Raw genomic sequence first — 14,145 nt, 5'->3', positions numbered from 1 at the left:
ATGAGTAGGGGTCTCTTTTTTCCTCTTGTACTTTCCCCACTGTAGTGTACATTTCAATGTTTTTTCTCTGATTCTACCAATCTCCGACCTGTATCCCCATGTAATGTTTGTGCTATATGTGTAAGGTCGGGGGGGGGGTCCCATTTCACTGCAGGGCAACCTGCATGTGACGAATAAAGCTTTGATTGAAGATCATTCCAGCAGTCAGACAGTCAGACAGCTACTGATTTGATATTTTTTATTTTGTTTACTAGAACGAGAGCCCGCCTCACATCATCGTGAGTTTGTCCGTTTCGAACAAAGCCTGTTTGATCTGTATCTGCTAGTTCTGAAGTTATAAATTCCAACTGTTTAGCTAATAGTGTTGCAAATATCCTGTAGTCAATATTCACGACTGATATGGGTCTGTAGGAACCACGTTCTGTTTTGTTCTTACCCGGTTTGGGAATTACTGAAATACCTGCTCGTTTCCAGGATGGGGGTATCTCCCCCTGTAAGCACATGGTTAAAGCAAACCCTCAGCAGAGGGGCTACGAGATCTCTGCTTGTACCACTCTGCCGGGTAGCCGTCCTCACCGGCCATCTTATTTGAAACGGCCTGGTTAATCTCCTCCGCAGTTACTGTTGGTGTTAATCTTTTATTTTGTTCCTATCGATGGTAAATCAAGGAAAGAAATGCATTAACAGAGGGCACATCTGTCGTGGTGGGTTCTGCGTACAGTCGGGTATAATAGGTCACAAAAGATTCTTTATGCTTTTCATGTCATATCTTATCATTTGCTGGGTTTTTAATTCTCTGAATAAATCTGTCAGCCTGCTGTTTCCTCTTGGCTTCTTGGATTTGGGACCATTTTCATAATAATTCTGCATGAATTTAGCCCTTTTCTCTATTTGGTCATCATATAACCTGTTTAATATCTGTTGTGCTTCTTTCATTTGTGATAAGGTGTCATCATTGTTACTTTTCAATGAGGTCTTTTAGATGTTTCTCTGTTTCCTTTTTTTATATGAGGACCACAAAACTAGATTCCCTCTAAGAACTGCCTTTGCTGCATCCCATAAAATACTGAGAAACATCACCATTGTTATTATAGTCCATGTATTCCTTAAATTCTTCTTTTACAAACCTTTTGAATTTTACATCCTTTAGTAGACCAATATGAAGCGTCCATGAGTGCAGATGGAGTGTCAGGTACACGCCTGCATGGTCCGAAATATCTCTCAGCCCTATATCACAATTTACAATCCTGTGCTTATCAAAGTGTGACATAAAAAATAGTCCAGTCTTGAATACATATGGTGGGAATGTGAAAACCAACCCTTCTTCTTAAGCATCCTTTTAACATATAGAGCTTCTGATTGTGACACTTTAGTTTTACTGGACGTGTCCAGAAATGGATTCAAGTGAATATTCCAATCTCACCACATATTAATACGCCTGATGTTTCTGTTGCAATTAATTCAAAAAGGGTCCTGATCAGATCTTTATCAGTCCCTGGCCGTCTGTACACATTAAACATGTAACTTCCTTGTGATCTGTGTACCCTTTAGCCAGCATATAACGCCCCTCCTCATCTCTGATTTGTGAGGAAAGCTGGAAATGTACTTTGACAATAAGGCCACTCCTCTAGAATGTTTTTTTTTTTATATGTGAGGAATAATACAGATTTTAAACCCCATTTTACACAATTTTTTGTGCTCGGTGGCAGAAAGATGTTTCCTGCCAGAAAATGGTAAATGGTCTGTATTTATATAGCGCTTTACACATCCATTCACACGCACATTCATCCACACATTCACACACTGGTGATGGCAGCTACATTGCAGCCACAGCCACCCTGGGGCGCACTGACAGAGGCGAGGCTGCGGACATGGCGCCACCGGGCCCTCTGACCACCACCAGTAGGCAACGGGTGAAGTGTCTCGCCCAAGGACACAACGATCGAGACTGGCGGAGCCGGGCTTGAACCGGCAACCTTCTGATTACAAGATGAACTGCCAACTCTTGAGCCACGGTCGCCCCCCCCCCAAAAAAAAAAAAAGAGTCCCAGAGAGCCCCTCGTAGTGCTGCTTGGTAATCTCGGCTCATCATAGCAGCGCTCTTGGAGAAAGCCAGTAACATCCCATAACTGCGGTCAAACCTGTTACTCTTATTTTACAGAGGAGAACTGCAGTCTTAGGTGCGGGGAAAAAATTAGGTGTTACTATCCATACGCTTGAATCTGGAGCTTTTCCTGGATGTATTTCATCCGGGTCTGCCGCGGCGCCCCGCTCGCTCTTTCCCAGAATGGCGTCCGCTGCTTGGGTACGGGGATGCGTGGTATTGGGTCGTCTGCTCCCTTTTCCATCAACTTCCTCTTCTCCAGGTCTTCGGATGCGTCGTAAATCACGAGCCCGTTTTCATAAAACACACGCAGTCTGGGACAGTGGCGCGGCTGCCACTTCGTACCTCGCTAAGTAAGTTAGCTGGATTTGATTGTTGACGATTTCGCGTGATCCTGGATCAGTCGGTTCCCCGAAGCTCATCCGGGACTTGCTGTCATAGCAACAGAGCCGTAAGCGTAAACCTGCTCGGGAGCAGGTTTACTTTATGTAAACAGGATTAGATTGCGGCCACGCAGATATGTCCGCGTCATCATACGAAAGCAACAGCGATATTCCACCACTGTTTCACCATAAATACATATTATCAATGTAACTGAAGATAATGCAGCACCTGATCCATTTATTGATTTCACACAGGTCATTTCCTAAAAAAGGGAAATGTACTATTAACATTCTATTACATGTATGTGATTATTACAGATGTAATTCATATTTCAGAGTAGTAATTGTAAATTACTTCGTGTAATCAAGATGAGAGACCACGGCTATAAAAGCGAAGGTGGATTTGGGAAGCCTGTCGCAGCCATGTCCTGTCCGTTTACGCGAGCAGCCCATTGCGGAAGGTGCAAGATTGATAAGGAGAGTCCTCAGAACTCAGCGTATATTGCGGGACAGACAGGATCCTTTAGCTCAGCGCGACAGTGTGCTCATTGAGAGATATCGATTTTCCTGTGAGGAAGGGGTTTCTGACAAAGAGGCGGAGAACGTCAGGGTTAGTTGAAGTAAACCTGCTAGGGGGCAGGTTAGCTTCACAGAGTGTGTCGTCATAGTGACTCACTCAGAATTAATCTAAACTCGCTTTGTGAAACCGGAAACCCAGAGTTTCCGTTAACTCAGGGTATACTTACTCAGAGTTTGCACTAAACCGGCTTTCTGAAATAGGGCCCAGTAGGTGAAAGGACATGAAGACACAAACACCGATCACAGTCAGAAACAACCAGCCAGTACAAAACAGCTCCTCTCATAAAACAGGCAGACACCAACTACTGAAGGAAACCACCACAAAGTCAAATTAAACCCTAAACAAACACAGCGGGGGGGCGAGGCACCCTCAAACAGCTTTCAGGTTTAACAATGGGAATGAAAATGAAGCCATGAGGGCCAAACGGCACCCTCTGCTTGCAGCTGCCCCCTCAGCCTGCGTGCAGGTGTGTCCAATCAGTCGCTCAGGGGTCTGGTTTCCCTCTGCTGGACCAATAGGCTTTCACTGGAGGTGCAGGCCGAGGGTTGGTCTGTGTTTCCACAGAGACTTATTCATCATGAAGAACACAAGACAGAACAACCAACTCGCTCATGAGGGAAGTTTTGGGTCAGAACCAGCTCTTGGAGCTCACGCTGCTCACCTGACTGCAAATCCTTCAAAGAGCAGCTTCCTCGTAGCCTTTTTATTGACAAACACAGTTGCAACACACAGCACAAGCACCTCCCTCCGTAAAACCCCCCAATGGTTCTAAGACAAGGCACTGTGTGTGTGTGTGTGTGTGTGTGTGTGTGTGTGTGTGTGTGTGTGTGTGTGTGTGTGTGTGTGAGTGACCTCCTGCTGACCAAAAGGGTCATAAAAGCAGGAAGCAACAACAGAAGAACAGATCTGTCAGACAGGATGTATCTGCGATAAAACCTCCCCCAGCACACAGTGTCTGGTGGTCAGAGACAAAGGAATGTCTTGATCCTGTAGATTGAACTCAGACTTCACAAATTTAAGAACCACAATGACAACATTCAACAATCAGACTTAACACTGAGCAGTCGTCAGGCCAGTCTACATCACAGCAACCCTGCAGTATCTGTAAGGCAAGGCAAGGCAAGTTTATTTGTACAGCACAATTCAACAACAAGGTGATTCAAAGTGCTTTACAGAGACATTAGAAACAAGAACAAATAAAAAGCATGATTTAAAATTGAATAAAACAAGCAAATAAACTAACTAACTAATTAACAAACAAACAAACAAACAAACAACAGTATATAAAATCAAAACAGATAAAATCAGAACAGTAGATAAAATCAGTAGTTAAATGTAAGTTTTGAAGTTTAAGCTTAAAGTGTGGATTTGGTGCTTTATTCAAATGCAGCTGAGAACAGGTGAGTCTTCAACCTGGATTTAAATAAACTGAGTGTTTCAGCTGATCTGAGGCTTTCTGGGAGTTTGTTCCAGATATAAGGAGCATAAAAGCTGAATGCAGCGTCTCCATGTCTGGTTCTGACTCTGGGAACTGATAAAAGACCGGATCCAGATGACCTGAGGGATCTGGATGGTTCATACTGGGTCAGGAGGTCATTGATGTATTTTGGTCCTAAACCATTCAGAGCTTTATAGACCAGCATCAGGACTTTAAAGTCTATCCTCTGACGGACAGGCAGCCAGTGTAAGGACCTCAGAGCTGGACTGATGTGGTCCACTTTTTTGGTCTTAGTGAGGACTCGAGCAGCAGAGTTCTGAATGAGCTGTAGTTGTCTGACTGATTTTTTAGGTAGACCTGTAAAGATGCTGTTACAGTAATCAAGCCTACTAAAGATGAATGCATGGACTAGTTTTTCCAGGTCCTGTTGAGACATCAGATCTTTTATCCTTGATATATTCTTGAGGTGATAGTAAGCTGACTTTGTTATTGTCTTAATGTGTTTTTCTAAGTTTAGGTCTGCATCCATCACTACACCCAAATTTCTCGCCTGGTTTGTGGTTTTTAGATGTATAGATTGAAGTTCTCTGGTGACCTGTAATCGTTTTTCTTTGGCGCCAAAGACTATTACTTCAGTTTTGTTTTTGTTTAGTTGGAGAAAATTGTGGCACAACCAGTCATTGATTTCCTCAATGCATTTACCAAGAGCCTGTACAGGGCCTCGGTCTCCTGGTGACATTGTGATATATATTTGTGTGTCATCTGCATAGCTGTGGTAGTTTATTTTGTTGTTGTTTATAATCTGTGCCAGTGGGAGCATGTAGATGTTAAACAGAAGGGGTCCCAAGATGGAACCTTGGGGAACTCCACATGTGATACTTGTCTGCTCAGATGTGAAGTTACCTATTGATACAAAGTATTTCCTGTTTTCTACGTATGTTTTGAACCAGTTTAGTACAGTTCCTGAAAGACCTGTCCAGTTCTCCAGTCGTTTGAGTAATATGTTGTGGTCAACTGTATCAAATGCTGCACTGAGATCCAGTAAAACTAAGACTGACATTTTTCCACTGTCTGTATTCAGACATATGTCATTAAACACTTTGGTCAGAGCGGTTTCAGTGCTGTGGTTCTGTCTAAAACCTGACTGGAAGGCATCGTAGCAATTATTCTGTTTTAAGAAGTAACTGAGCTGTTGAGAAACTGCTTTTTCAATGATCTTAAAAATGGGAGATTTGAGATCGGCCTGTAGTTGTTCATTTGTGTCTTGTCAAGATTGTCCTTTTTCAGTATAGGTTTGATTACAGCAGTTTTTAGTGATTCTGGAAACACACCTGATAATAAAGAAAAGTTGACGATCTGTAACAGGTCTGACTCTAAAGTCTTTGAGACCTTTTTGAAAAAACTTGTTGGCAGGACATCTAAACAGCAGGAGGAGGAGTTCAGTTGACCTAAGATGTCTTCCAGGTCTTTGCTGTTAATAGGTTGAAACTGTTTCATGGTGTTTAAACAGTTTTTTGGTGGACACAGTACATATCCTGGATCTGCTGTTGATGTACCAATTGCTTGTCTAATTTTTTGGATTTTGTCAGTGAAGAATTTGGCAAAGTCATTGCAGGCCATGGTCGAATGAAGTTCAGCTGCCACTGACACAGGAGGGTTTGTTAGCCTGTCAACTGTAGAAAATAAGACCCGAGCATTATGGCTGTTTTTAGTGATGATGTCAGAGAAGTAGGACCTCCTTGCATTCCTCAGTTGTAAATTATAATTGTGAAGTTTCTCTTTATAGATGTCATAATGAACCTGGAGGTTTGTTTTTCTCCATCTGCGCTCAGCTTTCCTACACTCTCTTTTTTCATTTTTCACCAGTGTGGAGTTTCTCCATGGAGACTTTTTCCTTCCAGAGATAACCTTCACCTTAATGGGAGCAATAGTGTCCATTACATTTAACATGTTAGCATTGAAGCTATTGACGAGCTCATTGACTGACCCTCTGGGCAGGTCAGGTGTTAATGGGAAGACCTGGTTAAAGATCTCACTACTGTGTTCAGTTATGCACCGTTTTGTGATCACTGTTGTTGATATATTTGTGTGGGCTGAGATTTTACTTTCAAAGAAAACACAGTAATGATCAGACAGGCCCACATCAGACACAGTAACCTTTGAAATGCTCAGGCCTTTGGAGATCAGTAGGTCAAGAGTGTGTCCTCTATTATGTGTGGCCTCTGTTACATGCTGAGTCAGCCCAAAGTTGCCCAGAGTGTTACTCAGGTCTTTAGTCCCTTTGTCCTGAGGGTTGTCCACATGAATGTTAAAATCCCCAGCAATAATTACACAGTCAAAATCAACACAGATCACAGACAGCAGTTCACTGAGGTCATTAAAAAAGTCTGTGCAGTATTTGGGAGGCCTGTAAACATTAAAAAACACAACTTTGGATGGGGCCTTCAGCTGTAAAGCCACATATTCAAAAGACTGAAAACTTCCAGGAGATAGCTGCTTACATTGAAATGATTCATTAAATAAGACAGCAACCCCTCCTCCTCTCCTGCTCACCCTGGCCTCACTGATAAAACTGTAGTTAGGAGGGGTCGTCTCGATGAGAACAGCTCCACTGTTACTTTGGTCCAACCAAGTTTCAGTTAAAAACATAAAATCAAGGCTGTGCTCAGTGATTAAATCATTAATTAAAAATGTTTTCCCAGCTAAAGATCTAACGTTTAATAAAGCCAACTTAAGTGTTTTAGAGGTATTACTTGTCCCCTCGTGTTTGGGAGCAGTCTGTGGCACACAAGGTATGTTTACTATGTTTAAAGATCTTTTAGAGTGCAGCTCTCTGTGTTTTGACCAGGCCACATGTCTCCTGTCACCTAAAAGTACAGAAATTTTAAAACCTTCTAGTAAACAGGGTCCCAGCTTCTCCTGGGAAAAGTCATCACTGCCATAATCCTCGCAGCCCGGACCCTCCACACATCACACATCAGACTGCGGAGACAGAGCATGAAGAGGAACTAAGGGGGGCGAGGCTGGGCAATGTGACTTCGATTGCTCTGTTGAGGGTGGGGCTCGATGGCGAACCTTTGGCTGCTCTGGTGGGGGGTTTATGGGGGACAAAAAGGGATTGGGACGGGGGGTAGATCTGAGCCCAGCATTGACCCGCTCCATCATCTCCTCAGTGAATTTCAGGTGTGGGGAGGAGGGAGAAAGGGAGGGGGAGGAGGGTGATGGCCTGTCAGGGGTTTGGGGGACTGGGGAAGGTCGTGGTCCCTTGTCCTGGTCGTTGGTGTTGTTGAGAGAGTTGGAGGCAAATAGGGACCCCTCTTCTTGCCTCTTCTTGCCTCAGATGTCTCTCCTTTCTGAGGCTCTTCCCGGGTGGGGGCAGATGGAGCTCCTCCTCAAGGTTTCTGCTGGGCTTTGTCTGTTCTTGGAGTACTGTTTGTTCCTCTTTATGAGATAACTCCTCGTTTATCTCAGCCTTGGCACCAAGCACGGATGGATGACGTATGGAATAAAACAAGTTGGAGGTGAACAGTTTCACCCCTGACTTGTTAAAATTAAATCCATTTGCTTTAAACAGATGCCTGCGTTCCCAAAAAATATTAAAGTTGTTGATAAAATGCACTGAGTGGTCAGCACATGCTGATATAAGCCATTTATTCAGTGTAAACAACCTGCTGAATCTCTCGTCTCCTCCTCTGACCGGCGGTACAGGTCCACTGATGAATACAGCTGCATTCAGAGAGTTTACAGTATTTAATAATCCAGTAAAGTCCCGTTTCAGAACCTCTGACTGTTGTTTGGACACATCGTTTGACCCTGTATGCAGAACAATGTTTGTCACAGTTGGATATTCATCTGCAATTTGAAGAATTCTCTCCTTCAGGTTGTTGACCATATCGTTAGGAAAGCAGAGGACTTTAGTGTTCTTACCGCACATCCTTTGTACATCCTTTACGGCAGAGTCACCCACAATCAGAGTTTCGGGCCTAGCCTTTAGCTTTCCCTGTGGCCTTTCACTTTTCAACAGATTTTCAGACCTTATTTCGCTGCTTTTAGATGGATGGTTGTCCGATATAGATCCAGGGTCCTTTGATAGTGGAGCAAATCTGTTCTGCAGTTTCACATTCAGTTGTTTTGGAGGTTTGTTGTTATCCTTCCTATTTACGGTTGTCCAGTCCTGTTTCCTCCCGTTTACAGGGGTAGAAGAGCTTCTCTGTCTCGTAGGAAGTGAAGGCCAGTCGGTTTCAGAGATTTCAGCTCGCTGTGCCCTGCCTGTGATACGTCCTCCCCCTTCCAGGAGACATGATTTATGTCTTGGTTTGCACCAAGACAGTCTAAGGGGGGATTATCACTTGAGGATTTATAATAATGCACAGAGTCTACTTTCTTGGTCATGTTATCTGTGCTCCTTAGCTGTGTACTAGCTTGCTCATCGCCATTGTTTTGAATCAAAGGCAAGGTTGTTTCATTTCCACACAGTCCATTTACCTCCACGTTTACTTCTAAGTATCTGTACTGCAGTACAGATACTGCAGTACCGCGTGTACTCTGTTCAGCAGGCCCTGCACGTGTCGCTGTCGGTGCTCTGAAGGTTATTCCAGAGTTGGCTCCGTTCCTCTTAAGCCTTTGGAATATTTTCATGAACAGCTGCTTCCTACAGGATCATCAAAAGGTGCTGTGACCTTTGACCTTTTCACCTTTACAGGTCAGCAATGAAAATACTCCAGCAGAACAGAGTTCAGACGTGTTGTCGTCTCTGCGGCTGATGTGACATCTGCGTGTCAATATTTGAGCTGTGGTTAACCATCAATCCGTCAGCTGCTCCTCCATCCTCCATTTTGCCCGCAGCCGTCGGACAGACATGCTGCCGTCCACAGCCGTGACTCTGAGCGTTGGCGCTCTGCTCGTCTGCTCTGCGCTCATCCAGTGTTCAGGTGAGACACACCCACGCTCGTGTTTTCCGCCTCTGCGGCACAGTCTGAGTGTTTCCGTTTTTCTGTCCACCCCTCAGTGTTCTTGGATCGGTCGGCGGCCGGCCAGATCCTGCGCTCCTCCTCCAGGAGGCGACGAGCCAACTCGCATTTCCTGGAGGAGATGCTGCCCGGGAACCTGGAGCGGGAGTGTTACGAGGAGCGCTGCTCACTGGAGGAGGCCACAGAGATCTTCCAGACCCAGGAGAAGACGGTACGAAGCCCACCGCCGCCCACGCAGCAGGAGATTACCACCGTGTTACTTTATTTAAACATATATTAAAGCAAAGTCAGCACCACAGACCCGTGCTAACCCAGAGAGGACCGCTTCGTCCTGATTGATGATGCTGGGCCCAAAACCTGACCCTCAGCGGGTGGAGCTAAATGCTTAAATAAGGATTTCGACGTAGTTCTAGTCAAGGGTGTGTAGCTAGCAGAGTGTGTGTAGAGGAAGCAGCCGAAATGATGGAAGTCATCAGAAAACATCACCCTCGTTCATCCCGGACACGAATCAGGACGATTACAGAGCAGGAGATCAGCTTAGCTGCGCACACACAGGATGCAGAGCGTTGTCGTGTCTGCAGACTCTTACACAGTCGTTCAACATAACCACAGCTGCAGTCACTAACTCTGAGTCCTTGTCCCACAGATGGAGTTTTGGTACAGATACACAAGTGAGTACGAACAACCCAGTCACTCAGTTTGTGGCAGCTCAGCTGGATGTGCTTTAGTCTGACTACAGTCTGAAATCTTATCAGGTGTCTTCTACCAATGACTCAGCTGAGTTCCTCACCTGTGTGTCTTAGATCTGAACCCCTGTGGGACCAACCCCTGTCTGAACGGAGGCATGTGCACCCTGGACCGAGGAGACTTCACGTGTCTTTGTCCTCCCCAGTATCAGGGCAAGATCTGCAACACAGGTAACAAACACCTGAAACTCAGGTACACCACCTTTAAATCGAGCAAATGACACCTGACAAATGAAATATTTATGAAAATTGCCTTGGGTAGTGGTGTTGGAGTGCCACTATAGAAATGGTGGCTGTATGCAGTACTGCAGAGACCTGGCAGGTGGCGCTGGAGTTCAGTGTGGCTGTGCTGACGGATACTTCCTAGAGAGTGACAGACAGAGCTGCTCCAAGACCGGTAACACTCCCAGGACCCACATTGTATTAGTATTACTGCACATAATACTACAGTAAGTGCAGACGGGATTTATTACTTCCAGGCTGGACGACTGTAATTCATTATTATCAGGAAGTCCTAAAAACTCCCTGAAAAGCCTTCAGCTGATCCAAAATGCAGCAAGAGTCCTGACAGGGACTAGAAAGAGAGAGCAGATTTCTCCTGTTTTGGCTTCCTGTTAAATCCAGAATTCAAAATCCTGCTCCTCACATACAAGGTCTTAAATAATCAGGCCCCATCTTATCTTAATGACCTTGTAGTACCATATCACCCTATTAGAGCACTTCGCTCTCGCTCTGCAGGCCTACTTGTTGTTCCTAGAGTATTTGAAAGTAGAATGGGAGGCAGAGCCTTCAGTTTTCAGGCCCCTCTTCTGTGGAACCAGCTTCCAGTTTGGATTCAGGAGACAGACACTATCTCTACTTTCAAGATTAGGCTTCAAACTTTCCTTTTTGCTAAAGCATATAGTTAGGGCTGGACCAGGTGACCCTGAATCCTCCCTTAGTTATGCTGGGGAATTCCCATGATGCACTGGTGTTAATCATTATTCATATATTCATGTCTGTGTCTTTGTTGGTCTCACGGCTAATCTGAGCTGATTTCGTGATCTTTCTTTCCCGTTCCTGCTCAGTGGCGTTCCCCTGCGGCCGTCAGCAGATGGAGGCTTTGGATCGAGGTCGCTCTCTGCTGAGTTCCTTGGAGACAGACGATGCCACGTGGGATTACAATGCAACAGACAGCTGGCTACCTGAACTTAATTCAACAGAGGTGTGGACAGCGAACGCAACAGGGAGAGGAGGGAACCTGACGGACAGTGGAGGGGCAGGAGGTAGCGAGATGCAGCCTCGTGTTGTGGGTGGATCCCTGGAGAGGAGAGGAGGGAGCCCCTGGCAGGTTTGGAGGGATCAGTGGAATAACGAAGCAGAACCTTGTTCTGAGCTGTGTGAACGTGCTGACTCTGAGCGTTTCTGTTCAGGTTCTGATCCACAGGTCTGACGGCTTCGGTTTCTGCGGAGGGACTCTGGTATCTGACCGATGGGTCGTTTCTGCCGCTCACTGCTTTGAAGAGTCTGCAGACCACATTACGATAGGTGAGGCCGGTGGTTTACAGTGGACCTCACCCACTGTGAGCGGCAGAGCAGCAGGGGTGCTCATGTAAACACGCATACTTTGAATGCTAATCAGACACTGTTCACACATCTGTGTAGGCTTCTGCACGTCTGTAAAACCACTACACTCAGGTATGTGCCCTCTGCTGGCTGCAGCAGCGATTGCGGCATCTCGGTTCATCGATGCTGTCCCTTCAGTCTGAGCGCAGGAATGTGTGTGTGAGCTGGGTTTTCTGAGTGTGTGTGTGTCTGCAGGTGACTACGACAAGCAGCGTCCCGATCCAGGCGAGCAGCAGATAAAGATCCAGAAGGTCATCATTCATCCTCACTTCCACGCCTTCACCTTCGACAGCGACCTCGCTCTGCTCTATCTCGCCCGGCCTGTTCAGAAGGGGCCCACCGCAATCCCCGCCTGCCTCCCCGACACCCACCTCTCCAAATACCTGCTGAAGGTAAATTCATCGGAAATGATGAGTGCTGCAGCTGACTTGGCCCATCTGTCTGATGCCGACTGTGTCCGTGTGCCCAGGAGGACAACCACGGCGTGGTGACGGGCTGGGGGGCCACCGAGTACCTGGGCCGCTCCTCGAGGTTCCTGAGGAAGGTGACACTCCCAGTGGTCGGCTACAAAGACTGCATCAGCACCACCGAGCAGGTGATCAGCTGAGCGTCTGAGCCCAACCCCGCAGCAACTGCTGATCTATACTTAGTGTTTGAGAAAGAGCAGCAACACAGCAACAGGTGACGTAAACGTTAGAAAAGCTGCTGCATCCTCTGATAAACTAGACTGTTTATCAGAGGATCCGGGGGGGGCTACTTAGAGGGTTACCTGGTACGCCCGCTGTCGATAGACCGCCACGTTTGTGGTGAACACCGACGGGCTGGACAGTTTTTGGATGGAGGTCCACAGGTTAGCATGTTAGCAGGGGACTGCTGCACATTCGTCATACTTAATACAAGTAATGACCTTTTCTAAAAGTAACTGTAATCTGATTACTGAGTGTAGTAGTGTCATCTCTACAAAATGAAACGAGGGTGGAAACTGCTTCGGCGAGCAGCACTGCTGAACGACAGTTGGGGTCGTAGAGGACGATAAAGAGCACACCTGTTCATGTGTCCTTACAGGAAGAACTGTTGGATGAACAGGTGTGCTCTCTGTAACGTGTTTGAATCCTGCACTAAGCAGACTGTGGACACCTGAACATGATGCACAGCATCTGCTGTCAGCATTGTTTGTGTACAGGTGTACATGTAAATCTGCCCCGTCTCAGGTGTGCTGTTCACTCGAGCGATACCGTCTATGACCAAATCAAACCAGACCAGGGTCAGCGATAGAGACGCAGCCGTTCCCACGTTGCCCTGATGCCCGGCCCCTCCTGTGTTTCCTGCAGGTGATCACAGACAACATGTACTGCGCAGGTTACCTGGAGGCCAGTAAGGACGCCTGCAGGGGGGACAGCGGAGGGCCGTTTGTGGTGAACTACAGGGGGACCTGGTTCCTGACCGGGGTCGTCAGCTGGGGGGAGAAATGTGCCGCCCGTGGCAAGTACGGTGTCTACACCCGACTGGGCAACTTCCTCAACTGGATCCGAGACACAATGGAGAGATGGGACGTGAACGGCACTGGGAGCCCGTGAAGCCCCGAGAGCCAAGCGTGCCCGGTTTCATGTGAGGGGATTATGGGATACCGAGTGAGCTGCAACCACCTTCAAACCGACTCTGAACACTGCTGCCACACTGACGCCATAAAGGGATCTGCTGCAGTAATAGTACAGCGAGTATGCATAGTGAGTACTTTAATACCACAGAGGAAGCATCACCCTGAGATTTAAAGCAATGCTGTGAAGGAGCATGCAGTAAATCTGTTGCTGTGTTTGTCTATGAATAAATGTCAAGGAGCAAAATTCACCAAATAAACAACGTGTAAGCTTCTCTTCATGTTCCTGGATGATGTTTGATTCACACACCTGTGGGTACATACATGCACAGACTATACATATGAGATGGTCACTGTGATGTCACATATTGGTCTTTGAGGTTGTTTTTCAGGTTTCAAACATTTTTGAGACCTGGCAGGAAGAGTGAAGGGGCCGAGCTGACCAGGCGACGCTGCACGCTCGGTAAAAATAGGCTTTTATCGTCCTGGATGATCATTTTCACTGTTATTGGATAAGCTGTGAACCCAGCAGCTGAGACCACAAACCCTTCAGATCATTTCATTTCCTACAGACTTCAGACAATCAGACCAGAGCAGTCGCCCCCTGCTGGACATTAGATTGAATGCAGGTCTAAGCAGTAATATCTGAATGTTGCTGTTACAGTAAACAGATCATGTCATCATTGTTGTGCAAACATGTTGATTTTGGTTCTTTAATAAGA

General features: G+C 46.2%; 1 protein-coding gene across 3 annotated transcripts; it reads left to right on the top strand.

The window, feature by feature from the left end:
• The first annotated feature begins 341 nt into the window (after window positions 1-341).
• LOC146654840 (coagulation factor X) lies at window positions 342-13,685 on the top strand. 3 transcript variants are annotated; one of them, XR_014907130.1, is made up of 11 exons: window positions 342-2,457; window positions 9,208-9,436; window positions 9,514-9,686; window positions 10,122-10,146; window positions 10,279-10,392; window positions 10,484-10,618; window positions 11,289-11,551; window positions 11,634-11,748; window positions 12,022-12,218; window positions 12,296-12,507; window positions 13,158-13,285. XR_014907130.1 is itself a non-coding variant. In XM_085429530.1 (11 exons), the coding sequence occupies exons 2-11, from the start codon at window positions 9,364-9,366 to the stop codon at window positions 13,401-13,403; spliced, it is 1,467 nt and encodes a 488-aa protein (XP_085285656.1). In that variant the 5' UTR covers window positions 342-2,457; window positions 9,208-9,363; the 3' UTR covers window positions 13,404-13,685. The 3 variants fall into 3 exon arrangements, 2 of the variants coding, with proteins under 2 accessions (XP_085285656.1, XP_085235396.1); XM_085429530.1 differs by having other exon boundaries at window positions 12,296-12,421; window positions 13,158-13,685; XM_085379270.1 differs by lacking the exon at window positions 10,484-10,618 and having other exon boundaries at window positions 12,296-12,421; window positions 13,158-13,685.
• Window positions 13,686-14,145: the final 460 nt, after the last annotated feature.

The sequence above is a fragment of the Rhamphochromis longiceps genome, linkage group LG14 (genome assembly GCF_057381845.1).
Source record: "Rhamphochromis longiceps isolate RC_006_pf linkage group LG14, R_longiceps_female_GT1.1, whole genome shotgun sequence".
Lineage (NCBI taxonomy): Eukaryota > Metazoa > Chordata > Actinopteri > Cichliformes > Cichlidae > Rhamphochromis > Rhamphochromis longiceps.
This window is presented reverse-complemented; position numbering and strand designations above follow the sequence as displayed.